The sequence below is a fragment of the Notothenia coriiceps genome, unplaced genomic scaffold (assembly GCF_000735185.1).
Source record: "Notothenia coriiceps isolate Sejong01 unplaced genomic scaffold, NC01 NC01_scaffold00012847, whole genome shotgun sequence".
Taxonomy (NCBI): Eukaryota; Metazoa; Chordata; class Actinopteri; order Perciformes; family Nototheniidae; genus Notothenia; species Notothenia coriiceps.
This window is the reverse complement of record NW_011345548.1, coordinates 1-20,380: the sequence shown is the minus strand read 5'-3', so window position 1 is coordinate 20,380 and position 20,380 is coordinate 1. Positions and strand designations below refer to the sequence as shown.

At 39.7% G+C, this 20,380-nt stretch overlaps 2 protein-coding genes across 2 annotated transcripts; one reads left to right on the top strand and one right to left on the bottom strand.

Moving 5' to 3' along the window:
• Window positions 1–584: 584 nt before the first annotated feature.
• LOC104947613 (protein FAM65A-like) lies at window positions 585–9,990 on the bottom strand. Its single transcript, XM_010773662.1, has 5 exons — window positions 9,926–9,990; window positions 2,162–2,314; window positions 1,463–1,541; window positions 1,118–1,141; window positions 585–683 (listed from the first exon to the last, which is right to left on the bottom strand). Exons 1-5 carry the CDS (start codon window positions 9,988–9,990, stop codon window positions 585–587), a joined length of 420 nt encoding a protein of 139 aa, XP_010771964.1.
• Window positions 9,991–10,397: 407 nt separating this feature from the next.
• LOC104947612 (protein FAM65A-like) lies at window positions 10,398–18,334 on the top strand (the record flags this gene model as incomplete). Its single annotated transcript, XM_010773661.1, has 7 exons — window positions 10,398–10,467; window positions 12,378–12,443; window positions 13,040–13,083; window positions 13,612–13,737; window positions 13,906–14,054; window positions 14,720–14,852; window positions 18,209–18,334. Coding segments are annotated over exons 2-7 (639 nt in total), but the record flags the coding sequence as incomplete, so codon positions are not given.
• Window positions 18,335–20,380: the final 2,046 nt, after the last annotated feature.

The window sequence follows — 20,380 nt, the reverse complement described above, 5'->3', positions numbered from 1 at the left end:
CCATTTAGTCAGTCAGTGTCCACAAATATCAACAGTATCTTCAGCAAAAGCTCTTTAGTCCAGGACTGATGCTATGTACTATAATGTTTTTACTGTTTAACCTGCCTCTGCAGATAAAGTAACCCAACAACAGATACAGTCATCCCACAACACAATCAAATGTCAGGGTGCATTAATGTGAAGACAGAAACACCTTCTAAATGTATCCAGACTGTAGAAAACATTCCACATCACCCCCATTATCGTATCATTAATGGACTCATCCAAACGGCACCTGGTCGGTACGGCAGGAACATTCCTATCAATCCGCGGTGAAGCGACTACAGACTGGCATGTTTTGTGTGCTGTGGATATACAGTATGTACCAGAATTTTTTTAATGTCCTATACCGCTGATAAACAACAACGTTTTGCAGTTATATGGATCAGACTGTGGACTGCCATACTTTAATATGAGTCAACTACACCTTCTAACAGAGGACAGGAACATCTAGATGCAGCACAACAGTATTCACATACACACTGTCCCTTATACAGTTGTGTAACTTTTTCAAAATGTTATTGAAAGTTTATTTTTCTTTAACATTAACTGCTGTGGCGAGGTATTAACTGAGATCGTGGTGGTCTTACCTTGCTGAGGTGGAACTCCAGTCGTCGGATGTACCGTTCTGTCACCTTCACTTGCTGGGAGGTAGGCACAGAGTCATTTTTATATCCAATTGGTCAACAAAGATTGGACTTTTTCCACAATGAAAAGTTTAAATAAAGGCTTAGGTCAGCGCTACAAAAAAAAGGCATATGCATACCAACATTTCCACAGCACACACAACGCAATCACACATATTTGATTTAAAGCCTGGAAGGAAGGGGCTTTGAGCAGTTTGACAGATTTTTATTGTGCAACAAAATGAATGTGCAGCGTGCTAAAAAATCCTGGAGACATAAAAGTTACTGTACATACTTTGCCTAGAGAAGCGAAAGTGAGATGGATCTGTTGTACTGATGGAATTAATACTGTGGACATTTAAATTACACTGAATTATCAATGCTGAAGGGAAACACGGAGAAATGATTGAGTCTGCATTAATAGCGTCTCACTTAAATAGAGAGTAGCTCACCTTGTCCAGCTCATACAGGAAACCCTGAAAGAAAGATACATTTGTTATTAAGTCGCAGCACAATATGATGTACACTCTTTATGTTAAGTAATATTTTGCTATTTCAGAACATTTTCATTTTTACAACCGGAGTTACCTTCAAGATGTAAATGTTTTGTTGTGCCAGCAGCTAATTTTGATATTTTTCTCAACTTTAAAAAGAGACCTTTTCAAAACCTCTGCCTGCAATAAGCCACAAAACTCAAGTGCTTCTGTCCACATAAAACATAAGAAAATGGTCATAGAATTAAACCGGTAAAGGAGCGTTTTCCTTTTCACCAGTAATGGCGAGCCAACAGAACGTACCAGTCTGGAGTTCCTCTTTGATTCTTTCATCTGTCGGCTGAGGCTGTCCGAGTCCATCTGATGGACCTGTAGGTAAGAGCTGAGGGAATAAACACTGGTTTAACATATACACATCACATTACTAATGAATTCTCATAAAAAAATATTTGTAAAGCTTGTTTCAGGTCAGAACATAAAAGCACACATTCACTATCAGGGTTTAAGCTTTTAAGAGTTTTGCAGAATTGAACCCAAATTGCTGAAAAAAACGTTTTAACGTAGATAAGGATACATTAACACATGTTATTACATAACTTAGGTGAATATTGCTTCTGATTGGTGAATTTGCACATTCAGTAGCCTGCTCGTCTTGGATAGCAAACCGCTGCTAATGAAGCTCTTATCAAGGGAGTATGTGTTATCATATAAATCCGCACAAAGTAGTCTGGTCAACTTAACATCAGCTCTGTACACAAAAACAGACCTTAGCTTTCAGTTTCTTTTCAGAAAACACCCCAAATACTTTGTGGGGATCATAACACTTTGGATTCAAGCCATTAAGAAAAAGAAAACAGCGCGAGAGAAGAACAGAGGTTAAAAAGTAGCAATAAGCAGGATCATGTGCAGCAAGCGTTTGTGTGTGTGTGTGTGTGTGTGTGTGTGTGTGTGTGTGTGCGTGCGTGCGTGCGTGCGTGCGTGTGTGTGTGTTTGTGTACTCACTGAAGGCCTTTTTTCAGCGCCTCATAGACTTGATCAAGTCTCTCTGGTTGGGGGACTTTGGGTGGAGGGTTGGACTTGGTGGACATGGTGAACATCGTGCTGGCTCTGCTGGGCTTCCTGCTGACGCCTGGAGTGCTGAACACTGAGAGGCTCCTGCAAATCAGAAACACCAACATCAGACATATGACATTCTCAGCATCACATCACACTGACACCATCAGAACACTGATCCTGTGCCACAACACATATTAAAGTTGTTCTATGTGTTGCTGGAGTTTTGAGCTCTTCAGACCTTTTCCCTTCTTCTGCACCTTGGAAGTAGCTGAAGTAGCATGTAAAGGGACGTTCTGTCCCTAGTGCAAATTGTTCATGTCTTAATTATATATTTTTCAAATTATGCTGTTTTGATATATATATTTATATATATATACAGTGGGGCAAAAAAGTATTTAGTCAGTCACCAATTGTGCAAGTTCTCCCACTTAAAAAGATGAGAGAGGCCTGTAATTTTCATCCTAGGTATACCTCAACTATGAGATAACAAAATAGAAGAAAAAAAATCCAGAAAATCCCATTGTCTGATTTTTAAAGACTTTATTTGCAAATTATGGTGGAAAATAAGTATTTGGTCAATAACAAAAGTTCATCTCAATAATTTGTTATATACCCCTTATTGGCAATGACAGAGGTCAAACGTTTTCTGCAAGTCTTCACAAGGTTTTCACACACTGTTGCTGGTATTTTGGCCCATTCCTCCATGCAGATCTCCTCTAGATCAGTAATGTTTTGGGGCTGTCGCTGGGCAACACGGACTTTCAACTCCCTCCAACGATTTTCTATGGGGTTGTGATCTGGAGACTGGCTAGGCCACTCCAGGACCTTGAAATGCTTCTTACGAAGCCACTCCTTCGTTCGGTGTGTTTGGGATCATTGTCATGCTGAAAGACCCAGCCACGTTTCATCTTCAATGCCCTTGTTGATGGAAGGAGGTTGTCACTCAAAATCTCACGATACATGGCCCAATTCATTCTTTCCTTTACACGGNACCCAATTTCGAAAGTACGGAATATGCTCTATTGGCTAAGTGCTCCTTCTGTTTTACCGCAGTAGGCTGATTCAATAAGAATCCAAGCTGGTGTCTCTGTAGAAGGAGCACTTAGCCAATAGAGCATATTCCGTACTTTCGAAATTGGGTAGGGCTAGCCCTCCTGATTGTTTTGTTCTTTGAAGGAAATCTTCACGAATCCTTGTTTGTTTTTTATTCCAAATAAATGCAGAAATATATTTGTCCAGAGCAGGGGTTTTCAAAGTGTGGGAAGGTGAGCCTCCCCTCAGAGAACATAAGAACAGCCGCGCCCCCCTCCCAAATATTATTGCTATTATTAATATTATTATTATTATTGTTGTTTTTGTTGCTATAATGCAGGGGTATTATTATCCAGTGAAATGACCTTACCACCTACTGGCCTAGTTAAATCAAAGTGGTTCCTTTTTTTTGACTGGGCAGTGTAGTTTTACACACCATCTTATTTGACTTTCTCAGGACTTAAAACAGTTTTTTGGGGGCAGACCCCCACAAAGAAAACAATATATTTACACACGTAAGGTCATCATCTTAACAGTTTTTTATGCTCATCGAGTCATCCGTGAGCAGAGCATCAAGTTGGCATGCCTATAACAGCTGAATGCGGCGATTACCATCTTGTTCAGCAAAACACCTCACAAAGTTATTAAGATCTAAAGCTTTAGTGCGTTTTGATTCAATGCTGAGTGCAGCCAAACTTGACAGTCTCTTCTCTTTCATTGTAGACCGCAAATACCTCATTCCTTCCGTCTACTTGGATCAGAATGGTTCTCGTTTTGTGCCGCCGCCGTCCCGTTAAAATCAAATAGCCGCCGATCACATTTCCACGCTCGCGGTGGATTATTACTGGTTATTATTATTATCGGTAGATCTGCCCCTGCTTGACCGGTATTTGCTTTTGATCAAAGTCAATGCGGAAAACCCGCACTCACACAGGTAGGCGGAGGAAGGGAATGAGCACTTTTACAGCCTTTTTGGTGAGGTGGGGGAACTCGGTCTCCACTGACAGCCAAAAGTGTGCAAGTGACGTTTTCTGCCAGGCGCTGTCTCCTCTCTCACTTTAGGTAACTTCACTAAAAATCAATCCATGTTGCCGCTCGCATAAAGTTAGCTGAAGTTAGATTTCACTGTTTCTCCCGATGCGCCTCCCCTGAAGCTCTCTGGCGCCGCCCCTGGGAGGCGCGCCTCACACTTTGAAAACCGCTGGTACAGAGTACTAAAATACTTTTTTGGTATACAAGTTGGAATACATTGAAACAAATATAAGAATTTAGGTAAGGTGTTCATTTTCACTACATTAATGCGTCCAATTAGCGATAATGGGAGATTGCCCAATCTCTGAAAATCTTTCTTAGTACGTTCATGAAGGGGGGTAACATTTTCCTCAAATAACTTTCTATACAGATTAGTAGCCTTGATGCCCAGATACGTCATGTGATCAGTTTTACCTTAAATTGAAAAGTTTCAAATGAAATTCCTCTGGCTATGATATGGCGTTTAATCACGGCAGCATTTAGCTGAGTATCTGCCGGTAGCATGGGCGTAGGAAGCATCCTGAATGTGGGGGGGACATTTTTAATGGGGGGTGTGGGGGTCCCCCACCTCGAAAAAAAACATAGATTTCCTGTATTCTGGTGCGTTTTAACAGGTGGTTTGATACTTTTATGTGGCTATACTAGCATGAGGAAAATGATGGGTACATTTTGTAATTTAATCCAGTAGTAAAGAAAGGAAACATATTTGATTATTAATTCAGAGCCATCTTTGAATTAATAAAAAGCAGTTTAAATGCCCATCTGTTGTACATTTATATACAACAATAAATATTTGTGAGTGCATTGAGAGATATTGTTGTGGAGAGTCATTTATATATAAATCGCAAAATACATTTGTGAATCCTTCTGTGAGCATTTATTAATATTGAGACTGATCTGACTCCATACGGATGTTAAGTTCACCTAGGAATGGTATCATTGACTTAAATGTTCAAATAAATGTTGCTCTTCTTTCTATATTGGTCATATGATGCCCCTTGACTGAAATGTTTCCTGTTCAATATCCCCACTGATTTCCTTAACATTCTGGGATGAGAGTCCACATCACAATTTACTCTAAACTGTAATTTCCCTTTCACCACTCACCTCAGCAATGGACCTCTCTCCACTTCCCCTGTGTTCTGCCTCTGACTCACTCTCAAGGGCCTAGATGTCAAGAGAGGTGGTGAAGTGATACTTATTTATTGAGCAGTATACTCTTTCACATTGAATCATAACAAGTCATACTGAATGTAAATACAACTGACTCTAAAGTAAGTCCCAGTCTGTGACATTGGACATTTTGAAGACTCAAAGTCCCAAGCAGGAGGTAGAATATTAGCTAGTCTATGTAATGTGCACAGAAAATAAATAGTTAACTGAATACTGGGATGGAAATTGCCTATAAGCACTCAATAAAACATAAACACACACAAAAAGCTTCTGAATGATAAGAAGTATAATTAAAACATAATGCACATTACCATTTTGAGAGAGAGNAATATTTAAAACCATATTATATTTTATGTTCTCAAAATGGAATCATCGCACGCACTCTGTTTTCCTCTTTGTCACTTTATTCCGTAAAAATATATTTCACTGTATCGTATATAATTTTTCAGCATACAGTACTTGGCAATATGCATGTGATCATGGTGACTTTAATTAGGGACACCAGACAGACCAAGGACTAACCTCATACTGGTTCTCCAGCACATTAATCTAGCTGAATCCAGCCAGCCCTGAAAGGGACAGGACAGAAGAGATGAAAGTCCTTTAGGAAGTTGAACTAAAGGCCAAGTATTTAGAAGCTGCTGGAATTAGTTCTGCCCTATGCAGCCATGCCTTCTTCCAGTTATCGTAGAACAACTCGCTAAAAAAATCATACATGTTTCAGCCTGGTAGTGTCCAATAGGGTTCCTCCTTTATGTATTTTAATATTGTTTCGTGATTTGTGGTATTTGTGGGTGAATTGTTTGTATTTTAGTGTATTTTTTTTTATGTTGTGTTGTGTGTATGTGGTAATAGTTTTGGTATGTGTTATCGTCATACTGGTGTGTGGTTGTTTTTTGTGTGTTGAGCACGGGTAATTCAAAGGTAAACAGTAGTCAAGAATTAGGATGGATAAAGGAGGGTAAGAAGCAAGGAGGGATGAGATTAAGGTGGGAAAGAAAGCACAGATGGTTTCTTCTCACCTTTCATCTTAATGGGAACTCTCCCCAGTGTTCTCCAAGTCGTTCCAAACATGCACATGTTCTTACGGAGAGAAAATATTTATTTACCAAACAGAAATATATTACTGAGCTGTAGTTTATAAAATTATCCACATTAGTAAGCTTTTTTTTATACTTTAATGTATTCCTTTACTACTGCTCATGCAGTGGTGGCAGTGATTATTTATTTAACGCAGACGTTATCATGCAGTGGCTCCCTCAACGAAATACAATGCCGTCTTTTCAATTCAATTTCAAATGTCAGAAAATAAGATTTTTTTCAGCAGGGGATAATAACACCTATTTTATAATTGTTAGCGTGAATAACAATCTCCAGAGTGAAAAGCTAACGTTAGGCTATAACCAAACTGCGTTGAACTTCATGTTCACCCACTGGTAAGCTAAAGGCAGCTTAACGTTGCTAAAGTATGCTGAATTAGTGCACTTTGTGGGCATACCGCCGTTTTTATGACACATAGAAGTTCCAGACTCTTGTGGTATTTAACCAGAGGTTGGATAAGTCCATACATGGCAAGTCATGAGCAAGTCTCAAGCCTTAACCTACAGTCTCAAGCAAGTCCCAAGTCACTGTGAGTGAAAAGTCAGCAAGTCAAGTCATTGGCCCAGCGTCCAAGCAAGTTCAGCAAGGTCAAGTCATACGAATCCTGATGGAATAACCCCAGTTTCCCGCATTTAAAAATCAGCTTAAAATATTGGTGGTTCAATGAAAAGTTTATTTTATATTTCACATAAACAACAGCAATGGAGATGTTGGGAGCCCTAGAAATTATTAACTCGTATAAATTCATAAAAGGGCTCTAAAGTGATAACGCGATATTTAATCATCAAACATGTTAAAGCCTCCTGCCCTGGCTCGCACTTCAGCCGTGGGTCACAGCATTTTTCTCCATGGTCCTGTCTAAGGTGCTCCATAATGTAACAACTGTCTCATTGTTTTCTTTACTGTGTCTGTGCACAAGAAATCATTGCATCAAAGCAAACACAACGGATACGTATCCGAACACACACAGAGAGGCTCAGCATAAAAAAAGAAAAGAGCACAAACACCACACATCTCGTGCCTTAAAGTGACCGGACATTCTCCTTCATAAAACGAGTATATGGGGGAGTTAATCGGACGCCAGTTTCGATGTGGTGTAGAGGGTGTTTGTGGTTAAAAACAAAGGCAGGGCCAGCGGTCGCTTTCAGCCTGTTCTAATGAAGTAAAGCCAGTGAATGGCGTTGCGAAAGGCAGCAGGCTCTTTGAGCCGCTGGTGGCTGGACTTCTCAGAGCAGTAGGTTTTAACTGCGCTTGCCCTCACTGGTGCTGTAGCGATTTCATGAAGTGAATGAGAGTCTGAGTTAGAAATATATCCAAAAAAATTGTATGCACTGCCATTTCCCAGGATAAACATTAACAGTCTGCAATTGAAAACTGTTGTCTCTGTGTGCTCCCACTTCCTACTTGGGGCGCTTCCGGTAACTTTCTCGTGGCGAACGAGAAAACAGCTAATCTTTTTTTTTTTTTCATTGCCGCCTTTAGGGGGCTCCGTCACAATAGCCAACAGAAGCAATATTTTAAAATTTTAAAAAGTAAAGTTACTTCGAGTCAAAGCAAGTCTCAAGTCATGAATAGCCAATTCAATTCAAAGGTCTTTAAGTCAATGTTTAAGTCGAACGGCAAGTCTGGAGTTCCAAAAATAATGTCGACTCGAGTACTACTCGAGTTCCAAGGTTTCAATGTAGACTCAACGAGTGCCCCACCCTTCGTGTATTTCTAGTGACACATTTCAAATTTCCCTAAGAACAAAACATTAACATCTTCTTTTTGCAGTTGTGGTTAACGCACAGACCGTGCATTTCAGGCATTCGTACCAAAACCATGTTTAAAAAAAAGGATGACTGGGGGCTCAACAACAAAACTGGAAGTGGTTAAATGCATTGTCAGGGGTTTTAGGATCATTCTCCTATTGCATCACTCCAATGGCCCTTGTTGCTACCTCAAAATACATTTAGCAATTGTTCTCATCCTATCGTTATTCCACTTTTTCATCCATCGTCCACTTCCTCCGTCCTCTTCATCTACCTTCTGTGTACTCTGGTTGTATATTTGTTGGACTTCTGCTAAACTGCTCCTTGGCCTCCCCTTGCTGCTCAGCAGAAGGTTGGGTAAGCCTTCAACCCATCCTTGTTCGCCTCCGTCTCTAGAGATCTCCTTCTGCAGGCAAGTTACGCTTCCTAGAGCTTCCTCGATCTGCGGAAAAAAGAGGGGTAAAACACGTTCATCTCCAATCAAAGTAGACATAAGCCTCGATGGACAGATGTAAAGTGAAAACATGCAAGTCTCCAAAAAAACTGTATTTTCACCAAAAGGAGAAAATATCTATTGCATCATATTGTAAAGTGGCCTACCATGCTATATTTGAATAATATAGTGTAGGGGACCATACCATATAAGAATATTTATACTTTTTATTTTTCAAATACCAAACAGATCATGGCATTTTAGCTATTCCTCATTTTGCTCAATTTAACACTGTCTTTGCATGGGCTGAGTTCTGTGGGAACAGCCACATTTACAGGCCGGCATATGTACTACAGCGCTCCAGCACTTTCGATACGCAATGTCCGTGGCTGTCTCCTCCTGATGTGGAGTGGCCCAATAGCCGTAGCGCCAACTTCTGTGACGTCACAGAAGTGGTTCAAATCTGGATCAGTCTGTATCAGATCCGTGCAGCCCCTTTTTAGAGATTTTGGGTATGGGAGGAAAATAGAGAGGGTTGGTTTTCTGACACAGGGGGACCCATATTCATGCTATAAAAACGTACAAAATTGCATTTTGCATGATAGGTCACCTTTAAATATGTGCTATTCTAAAACATTACATTAAACATTTAAAATAAAATCACATTTAATTTAGGTGGTCATAAAAGAGTTAGCACACAAATAACCTAAAATCCTTGATGCGTGAAAAAATATGAAAGGTCTCCTCATTATACTATTTTTTAGGCATATATTATAGGTCTCGGATATATACAAATTATCCGAGACCTATAATATTATGCCTAAAAAATAGTATAATAGGAGACCTTTCATATTTTTTTCACGCATCAAGTGATTTAGGTTATTGTGAGTGCTAACATCTTTAGATGACCAACACTAAATTAAAATGTGAATTTTATTTTAAATGTGTAATGTAATGTTTTAGAAATTGCACATATTTAAAGGTGACCTATCATGCAAAATGCACTTTTGTACGTTTTTATCCATGGAATATGTGTCCCCTGTGTTCAGAAAACACAACCCTCTCTATTTTCCTCCATACCCAAATCTCTAAAAGGGGCTGCAACGGATGCTGATACAGCTGATCCAGATTTGAACACTTCTGTGAGTCACGAAGTGGCCGCTTTATGGACTATGTGGGCCTACTCACCAATCAGGAGGAGACAGCCCACGGACATTGCGTTTCGAAAGTGCTGGAGACGCGTTGTAGTACATATGCCATGCCTGTAGATGGCTGGCTGGTTCTCACGAATCAGCCCATGCAGAAGACAGTGTTAAATTGAGAAAATGAGGAATAGTAAAATGCATGATCGTTTGGTATTGTGAAATAATAAAAAGGTATAAAATTTTCTATATAGGTATGGTCCTACACTATATTATTCAAATAAGCATGGATAGGTCCACTTTAATATGATGCAATTAGATATTTTCTCCTTTTGGGAAAATACAGTTTTTTGAGAGACTTGCATGTTTTCACTTTACATCTGTCATGAGCTTATGTCTACTTTGGTTGGAGATGAACTGTGTTCCTCTCCGCAGATCGAGGGCTCTACGAAGCGTACTGCCTGCAGAAGACTCAGAGACGGATGCGAACAAAGATGGTGAAGGCTTACAGCCCACCTCTGTGAGCCAGCAAGGAGGGCCAGAGGAGAGTTTAGCAGAAGCCCAACAAAGGATACAAAGAGTACACAGAGTAAGATGAAGAGGACGGAGGAGTGGGGTGGAATGAAAAAGGGAATAAGATAGGATTGAAGAAATTGTAAATAGTATTGAGGAAGAACAGGGCCATGGAAGTGATGGCAGGAATGAGTCCTAAAACCCTGAAAAGCATTTAAACCACTTCCGGTTTTGTTGTTTGAAGTCACCTTTTTTTAAAACATGTTTTGGTTAGATGCCTGAAATGACGTCTGTGGTTAACACAAAACTGAAGAGATGTAATGTTTGTTCTAGGAAAATGAATGTGTCACTAAATATCCAGAGTGGGGACTCCGAGTCACTATGACTTGACTCGATCAGACTACGAGTCGCATATTTTTTGGACTTCAGACTTGCTCGACTAACATGATAAAAGACTTTGAATTGACTTGGTATTCATGGACTTGAGGGGCTTGACTTGATCGAAAGAACTTTACTTATTTAAATATTAAATATTTGCATTGTTTTTGTATTGTACGAGCCCTAAAGGGCCAATGAAAAAAAAAAAGTCGAGTCGCATATTTTTGGACTTGAGACTTGAGACAGTTACCGGAGCGGCAAGTAGGAAGTGGAGCACACAGGAAACAACAGTTTCATTGCAGACTGTAATGTTTATCCTGGGAAATGGCAGTGCATACATTATTTTTGATATATTTCTAACTCAGACTCTCATTCACTTCATGAAATCGCTACAGCACCAGGAGGCAGCGGGACGTGTAACTCTGCCTCTGAGAAGTCCAGCACCAGCGCTCAAAGAGCTGTGCCTTTCGCAACGCCTTCACTGGCTTTACTTTCATTAGAACAGCTGAAGAGCGACCGCTGGCTGCTTTGTTTTAACCACACACACCTCTACACACATCGAACTGCCCGATTAATCCCCCTATTACTCGTTTTATGAAGGAGATGTCCGGTCACTAAGGCGCATGATGTGTGTGTGTTTGTGCTCTGCTGAGCTCTCTGTGTGTGTGTGCATACGCTATTCCGTTGTGTTTGCTTTGATGCAATATTTCTTTGTGCACAGACACAGTAAAGAAAACAATGAGACAGTGTCATATGGGAGCACCTTAGACAGACCATGGAGAAATGCTGTGACCCGGCTGAAGGGGAGCCAGGGCAGGAGGCTTAACATGTTGATGTAAAATATCCAGTTATCACTTTAGAGCCCTTTTAGAATTTATAGAGTTATAATTTCAGCGCCCCACTCTCCATTGCTGTTTATGTTGAAAATAAAACTAAACTTTTCATAACCACAATATTTTAACTGATTTAAATGCGGAAACTGGGGTTATTCATCAGAATTTCGTATGACTTGACTTGTGACTTGCTTGACCTGAGCAATGACTTGACTTGCTTGACTTTCACCACAGTGACTTGGGACTTGCTTGAGACTTGTAGGTTAAGGCTTGAGACTTGCTCATGACTTGCACATGTATGACTTACTCCAACCTCTGTTAAATACCCAAGATGTCTGAAACTTCTATGTGTCATAAAAACGGCGGTTGCCAACAAGTGACTAATTCAGCATACTTTAGCAACGTTAGCTGCCTTTAGCTTACCAGTGGTGACATGAAGTCAAACGCAGTTTGTTTATAGCCTAACGTTAGCTTTTCACTTCTGGAGATTGTATTCACGCTTAAACAATTATAAAATAGGTGTTATTATCCTGCTGAAAAAAATCTTATTTTCTGAACTATTTGAAATTGAATTGAAAAGACGCATTGTATTTCGTTGAGGGAGCCACTGCCATGATAACTTCTGCGTTAAATAAAATAATCACTGCACCACTGCATGAGCAAGTAGTAAAGGAATACATTAAAGTATAAAAAAAGCTTAACTAATGTGGATAATTTATAAACTACAGCTCAGTAATTCATTTCTGTTTGGTAAAATAAATATTTTCTCTCCGTAGAACATGTGCATGTTGGAGAACGACTTGGAGAACCATCTGGGGGAGTTCCACATTAAGATGAAAGGTGAGAATGAAACCATCTGTGCTTTCTTCCCACCTTAATCTCATCCTCCTTGCTTTCTTCCCTCCTTTATCCATCCTCTTCTTGAACTACTGTTTACCTTGACTTACCCGTGCCTCAACAAATATCACTCAACTCTGGAGAAAGAGTTCACACTCCACAACACCCTGGTGATGAGAGGCTGGCGTAATAAAAAAAATGTTTTGACAGAACTATTTTTCATGAATTATTGTCAAGCCTTTTAATCTCCACATTTGGCATGCAGCATCTTTGGACTCACATTTTTGGGAAAAAGATTATGATTACACCTAATCATTTCACTGCTATAGTTGACTTGCAGCTACTCTGTCAAATTGAAAAGTGAACAAACGCTCAGATCATCAATCTGTTATTTTGTCTTTTCTGAAACAATATTAAAATACATAAAGAGGAACCTATTGGACACTACAGCTGAAACATGTATGATTTTTTTAGCAGTTGTTCTACGATAACTGAAGAAGCATGGCTGCCATAGGGAGAACTAATTCAGCAGCTTCTAAATACTTGCATTTAGTTCAAACTTCCTAAAGGACTTTCATCTCTTTCTGTCTGTCTTTCAGGGCTGGCTGGATTCGCTAGATTATGTGCTGGAGACCAGTATGAGGTTAGTCTGTCTGTCTGGCTGTCTAATTATAAGTCACCATGATCACATGCAATATTGCCAAAGTACTGTATGCTGAAAAAATTATATACGATACAGTGAAATATATTTTTACGGAATAAAGGACAAAGAGGAAAACAGAGTGCGTGCGTATGATTCATTTTGAGAACATAAAATATAATATGGTTTAAATATTGGGAGCACACTATTTTAAAAATACATGCAAATGTTGTTGTTTTGTCAGTTTGAGGGAGTATCTCTCTCTTTGTGTTATCTACCACCTAATGTATGTACATTCATAGTGAACGTTCAATGAAAATATTAAATCAATCAATTAAAACATCCTCAAAAGTAAAAAAATGATGAGGACTGTGAGCACAAAGTATACACATGGCTCATGTGTGAAGTAAGACTGGTGTGTGTGTGTGTGTGTGTGTATGTGTGTGTGTGTGTGTGTGTGTGTGTGTGTGTGTGTGTGTGTGTGTGTGTGTGTGTGTGTGTGTGTGTGTGTGTGTGTGTGTGTGTTCTCAGATCTTTATGAGGTACGGTCGTCAGCGGTGGAAGCTCCGAGGCAGGATCGAGCTGAACGGCAGACAGGTGTGGGACAGCGAGGACATGGTGTTCCTGCCGCTCGTCAGCGACTTCCTCTCTGTGAAGGTCAGTCAAGTCCAATAGTTTAATGTGGGACTTCTGGTCTGTTCCTGGTCCCATTGTGTTATTTTTTTTACCGGTGAGTCAGTCCTATCTTTCACTTTCTGTCTTGCTTTAATTTCTCTGACGCCAACAGTGTATAATTGACATGGCTATATGTCTGTGGTCTCCTAGGTGACAGAGCTGAAGAGCTTAGCCAATCACGTGGTTGTAGGAAGTGTTTCCTGCGAGACGAAGGACCTGTTTGCTGCACTCCCCCAGACGGTTGCTGTGGATATTAATGATCTTGGGACTATTAAGCTGAGCCTGGAAGTCACCTGGAAGTGAGTTTTCCTAAACATGCTGCTGTAAACTGAATATTATAATGAGCTTAACGAGTACTCTACTTTTTGTCCAAGAGTTATTTATTAAATAAACATAGTGATGCATAATTGAGTCATACAACTCGGACATGACATAGCAGTTTAGCCTTGTAGCCCACACATTTTTTTCAATACGTTTTGGTCAAATGTCTGACAAAAGGCGTGTGGTAACAACACCCTTAGGCTTATTTGTCTCGTAAAAATAAACAAACAAGGGGCTAAATGCGACTGCTAAATGCTAAATGTCATCATGTCAAACATGAGCTGCCTTTAGCTTAGCGGTGGTTACATGAACTTATGCAACAGTGATGTAGTTAGCTTAGAGCCTTACCTTACCCTTTTACTTCGGGCAATAGCATTTAGGTTTCAACTGATGTAAAAATTAGTTAATATATGGAGATAATCCTGTTGAACAAAACATGTAAGTATCCCAAACATGTTTTTGACAAATCTTATTTTTTACAAAAATCCAATGGAAAAATCCCATTGTTTTTTTGTCATGCCATGCTAACGTCCATGTTGGCCAACAAAAATACATCCTCGCTGCACCATTCTATTGCTTTAATATAATATGAAATGTTATGTTGTGATTCCCCTTCCTCACTTATTATTTCCCGCTCTTTCAGTCCATTTGATAAAGATGACATGGGGTCAGTGGCCAGCACCGTCACCAAAGCTCCCACCATCAGTAAGAGACTCTCCACCATCTTCAACCAGAGCCCGCCAGACACGCCCTCTCTACGAGAACAAGCCTTCTATGTAAGCCCTTCTCTATTCTGGTGGCCTCTCTTTGAACCTTCTTCTTTCCACAGTAAAATTTTAACTATGCTTATTAGATAGTGACTCTGGAGTATAAGCTTAAAGTTGCTGGTATTTTGTGTGATATTCACTGTTTTTTTATTTAGTCATTAAATGAAACACCTAAATGCAAGAGGTGCAGACAACTGAGGGATGATCATAGACTCTTCATTTAGTATGTTTCTGGCCTTTTAGCCTAGTGTTTGTAGATTTCATATAAATTCTGAATCAGAATTAGTTTTATTGCCAAGTAGGTTTGCATGTATAAACACAGTGAGAGGAATTTAACTACAGGAATAATTGTTAAATAAAGAAGAGCAAAAATAGAACCATTACAGCATTTTTAATTTAAATTTAAATTGCAAAGAAAAAAAGTTTACAAGAAATATACAAATAAGTAGGTAAAATAACCATACAACAATTAACCCTTAAACCTTGAATTAACAAACAAAACAAGAAACAACCGAGGGTAACACAACAAAGAGGCAGCAATCTTGGATCGTCCTAGGAAATTTATTTGAAAATCCAAGCAAAAACGCCCATATCAAAAAAGGATTTAGATTCATTACATGTCTGGAATTGGCTGAAAAGGGAACAGTTGAAATCTCATGGTTTAGAATGAAAGTGTAACTGCTGCTGCCCTCTGTCCTCCTGCTGTGGACCCACAGTCTCTGCCCCGCAGTCTGAGCCGGCGGCAGCACTGGCCGCTGATGGACATCTTCAGAGACACTCTTAGCCACAGCTGTCCCTGTAATGACAGCTCACCCACAGGACCAAGTGCAGTAAGTCCTGATAATTGGAACCCCCCAACCATGTAGGAGCCACTGGTGTAGTGACTAGAGACAGTGGTGTAGAACATTAGAAACCTGTAACAGTAGTCTCCATGTGTTGAATGTAGCTTCGTGGAGCCATGCGGTATGTTTGCACAATTTCCAAACAGTTGATATCACTGAGTGTCAGCTTCCATTTGAGGGCAGGAGTTAGAGGAACTAGGAACCTGCAGCTGTAGGGTTTGGTCGAACTGAAGGTCTGCAGTCATACCTCCCAACAAAACTAAACCATACATTAGGCCCCCCTGGTATGAACTCGTAATGAGGAACCTTTAAGTATCGTGAGCCTATAATTCTGTATATTTAACGAGTTCAGATTCTACTCATCTTCAGCTTCATATCAGTATGTATTGTCTCTACTGTGACATGTCTCCATGCTTTAATGTTCAAATAGTCTTTATTTTTCTCATACTTCCTGTGCTGCAGCACCTCTTTTCACTCTCTGTCTGAAAACAGAGCCCAGTCTGCTCTGATTGGTTAGCTGGCCGGCTCTGTTTTGATTGGTCAACCGCTTAGAGATGTCCTGCCTCCAGCTTATCACGTACAATGTGTTGGAGCGCTAGCCAATAGAAGCACATGTGTTACATAGTGATGTCACCATGTTCTTGAATTAAACAAAGGAGTCCAATGGAGGCGTTTCAGAACACAGGCATTTTAGCCTTTGCAGACCATATACATGCACTAAAACCTATATAACACACTACAGGAAAGGGTAAACTCCAAAAGCTATATATTTATTTATATAGTACCTATATATAGGAACTTGGAACGACCAGTAGCGACACATCTGAGTATCTTAGGTTGCAGAAGGGACATAGAACAGTAAGAGGTCTGACAAATAACTCGGGGAGAGGCCTAGTTACAGGGCTAATTGTAACTAATAAAAAAATCCTAAGATTTGCAGCTACTTGCAGCAGGTCTCCCTTGAAAAAGAGATCGATGATCTCAATGGGATTCACCTGATTAAATAAAGGTTTGAAATGAAATGAAATTGGTTCTAAAAGCAACAGGTTGCCAGTGTGAGGAAGCCAGAATCTCTGTGATGTCGTCATATTTAAAGTTAAAATCCTAACAGCAGAGTTTTGGACCGGCTGGAGGTGGGGATGAAATTATGGATTACATTTTAGAAAATATGACTGCAATACTGGGTTTTGGACAGAGAACCAAGACTGTTTGTTATTTTGGTGACTGAACTATCATCTTGCCAGGTAATCATTATTTCTGTCCTATCAGCATTAAGCTGCAGGAAATGTTCCACTTGCGGATGTCCTGAAGGCAGTTTAGCAGGATGACAGTGTTCTGAAAGTTATTGTGAGTTATGACACTGTAAAACCTGCAAGACTGCAAAGATTAAGAATATAGAGAAACATATTGTGGCAGTAGTTGTGAAGGATAGATAATGTTGATGATAAACTGTACTCACCTAGTTACTGCTGAGATCTGAGAAACAGTCTGAAGAAAAACCAGCTTCAACTTCTGCCATCCATTACAACAATGTAGTCTGCTAAATATTACTTTATACTCAATACTGATAACTGAAAAGGAATCCTTACATTCCCAATAGAGCAGCTTTAAAACAGGTCCATTAATTTAGCACATTGCTCTGTTTATATTCAGTACAGTGTGATTTACACTTTCTGAAACTCACACACACTTGGGAGTGTGTCCACTCAGCTTGTTTGCATATCAGTTCTCTGTTGGTTGTTCTTGTTCAGGGTACTCAGTTTTCTACAAAGCGTGGTCAGTGGAGCAGAGTAGGGACAAAGCAGAGTGGGAACTGAACTGAGGATAATTAATGATTTAGTATTTGCCAGATTGTTTAATCTGAAACACCCTCCAATTAAACCAACACATCAGTTGATCGCTGTTTACAGCATGTGAAGTGTGACTGATCAGCAAAGTGGAAGAACCCAGAGTGATACTCAGTGAGAATGATCAGGGGGGGCAGACTGTGTGAGATGTGTGAAGCAGTTTGTTCTGTGATCAGTAAATCACTCGATCCAGGGTGGAAGAGAGGCTTTTTCGTCGAGTAGTCTCCAGGATTTTTAATAATGGAAAACAATTGAGGTTTCCAGGTTAATGGATTTCTCTGAAATACAAATGGTAAATGGACTGCATTTATATAGCACTTCTTAGCAACTTCTCAAAGTGCATTTAATAAAGTCAGCAATCACCTTTTACTTTCACACACAGAGGCTGCCTTACAAGGGGCCACCTGCTCAGGGAGCAAGGCAAGGCAAGTTTAGTTATATAGCACCTTTCAACATAAGGCAATTCAAAATGCTTTTCAAAAATGAAAGACATTAAGAGCCTTAAGAAATATTGCTGTGGTAACACATTATGAAATGGCATTTAAAAACAGTCATTAAAAAGCAAAGATAATCAACTAAACATAAAAAATACAAGAATAAAATGGAATATGTGGATATATCTGCTCCTTCTCAGTATCCCATCAGCCTTCCCTCTTACACTGCTGCTCTCTTCCAGAACATGCTGCGGCGTCATGAGGACATGGAGAACGGAACAGCGTGGTCCAACTCCTCTGAGTCTTCTGATGACTCCTCCAGTCCTCGGCTGTCTGTGGGGGGGCTACGCACCTCTACGCATCATAAGGTAACACACAACGTGTACCCGTGTTTGTATTTTTACTATAATTGAATCTACTTCATCATTATCTTTCCTAAGGATTGGTTAGCTAGATCGAGAGTGGAAGGAACATTTCGAACATGTTACTAACTCCTGTTGGCTGGTCAACCTAAACTACCTCATTTAGGCGTCTATCAGAGGTGGTAGAAATACTCAGACTATAATTAAACATTTTATGTTACACTGAATCCTTTTTACACTTTACTATGAGCAGAGGTGGGAGAAGTACTCAGATGTTGTACTTCAGTAAAAGTCGAAGTAACAGAGTTTAGGAATACTCTGTTACAAGTACATTTCTGCTGGATATATTTAATTGTCACAGTACAGAGCACACTTTTACACTGTTTACAATGTTTACTCTGTTTGTTTTAGGTGCTCTGAGGGTTTAATAACAACCAAGTCGACTAACAGAGCATTTAATCAAGAAAGGCTTTGCATGTCAAACAGCATAACAAGGATGCAGGCCTCACACAATGCATTGTTTGTTGCTGTACACCTGAAAGATATTTTCATATGCAATTCTGTTTAATACAATCTCAGCCTTCCATCACTTACTAATAAATGTTTCCTTCCTTATTATATGCATGGGCACCAGCGTTTTAATTCACAGTTCAATCCTGTCTCTCGACTTGCTGCCTGTAAGCTTTAGAACAGATAGGACCTGCAGCTCACCACTTTAGGACCTTTAGGAAAATTGGTCTTAAATATGACTTAACATTAATGCATTAACAATATTAGTTGTTTAACGCATTAATAATCAATATGGATCTAGCATAACAAATACAATTGAATCTGTTAACATCTAAATTAAAAATGTCGATTGGGTAATGTACAGAAGTGAAAAGCTCATACGCAAACTCACTTGCTTTGTTCTGCTTGCAGTATTGAGAGGGAAATAAGGGAGTGACCGGCCTGAAGGGCGGAGATTTATTAGCTAGGGTAGGGGTGTGGTCTATACTTGATTGACAGTTGAGGTGGTGATGCAGGTATGGAGGAGAGTTTTGAGATTTTGAACAACCTCCCTCAACATTACACAAGTATTAATAAATTAATATTCTGATTAATAACACAGTGCACACACCAGCCTACGCCTTTTTCCCTTAATAAATCACAATCAACTTTGCAAGATTCCCGTTATGCCCACAGTAGCCTATATCAGAGTTCCCGTTAGAATATTTTTTGGCCGGTCAACATGTCCGTTAAAGTTTAAATCTTCCGGACTAAATGAGAAAAGTGCCGGTCAAAGGTCTTCTTTGTTATTTATTGTGCTTTAAAACAAATTGATATGATTTGATATTAAACAAACTAATTATAGTAGATTAACTACATTATTCAAAAGTGAACAGTAACTTATAATAACACGGGAATAATAAACGGAGCGCTCTCTCCCTCTCCTGACAGCCCGTCAGTATCATGCAGCTCGCGGATCAGTAATGAGTGACCCGACAGTAAAGCTAAACATATCTATAACTAGTTTAGGTAGTTTGAGAGCTAATTAAAATAGCTACGTGTGATATTCTAACCTGAAATGTGTGTTTTGTCCGCTCACCGCTGCATGTGATCATGCTGCGTGTCGACTCGTCAGCAGCAGCTGATCTCTCTCTCCCGTCAGATTAGACTTCACTCGCGTTTATGTCCATATTGACCAGATCTAGCTAGTTCTAGCTAATGATATGACTACCTGCTTATTAAAAGACACCTAAACAATAAGCGTTGCTATGCAACCGGGTGAGGCCACAAAGTCTAGCGCAGCATTATGCATTTGTTTACATGCCCACCGGAACCCCGAGGCATTACCAACAGATCAACGCACAATCAACCCATACAGGACATCTCTTTCTCCACATTAAGTGTTAGACATTAGAATTGACTATTCTTATCTGTCACATACTGTTCTTGTCTGTCACATAAGTGGCACAACTGATGCGGTATTCAGTGTGAGAAAAAGTTTTTAGAGAGTACTTGTCCATGGACAAGTGAGTTTGGCAATTTACTTGTCCGAATACATTTTTC

What these genes read in the sequence shown, in the direction of transcription:
- LOC104947613 (XM_010773662.1), bottom strand. Translation starts at nt 9,990, where the DNA reads ATGTACTACAACGCGTCTCCAGCACTTTCGAAACGCAATGTCCGTGGG. An exon ending in GCGCTGAAAAAAGGCCTTCA is followed by an intron (nt 1,542 to 2,161) that starts GTGAGTACACAA and finishes TTATTCCCTCAG; the next exon opens with CTCTTACCTACAGGTCCATC. An exon ending in TCCTGTATGAGCTGGACAAG is followed by an intron (nt 684 to 1,117) that starts GTGAGCTACTCT and finishes CCTACCTCCCAG; the next exon opens with CAAGTGAAGGTGACAGAACG.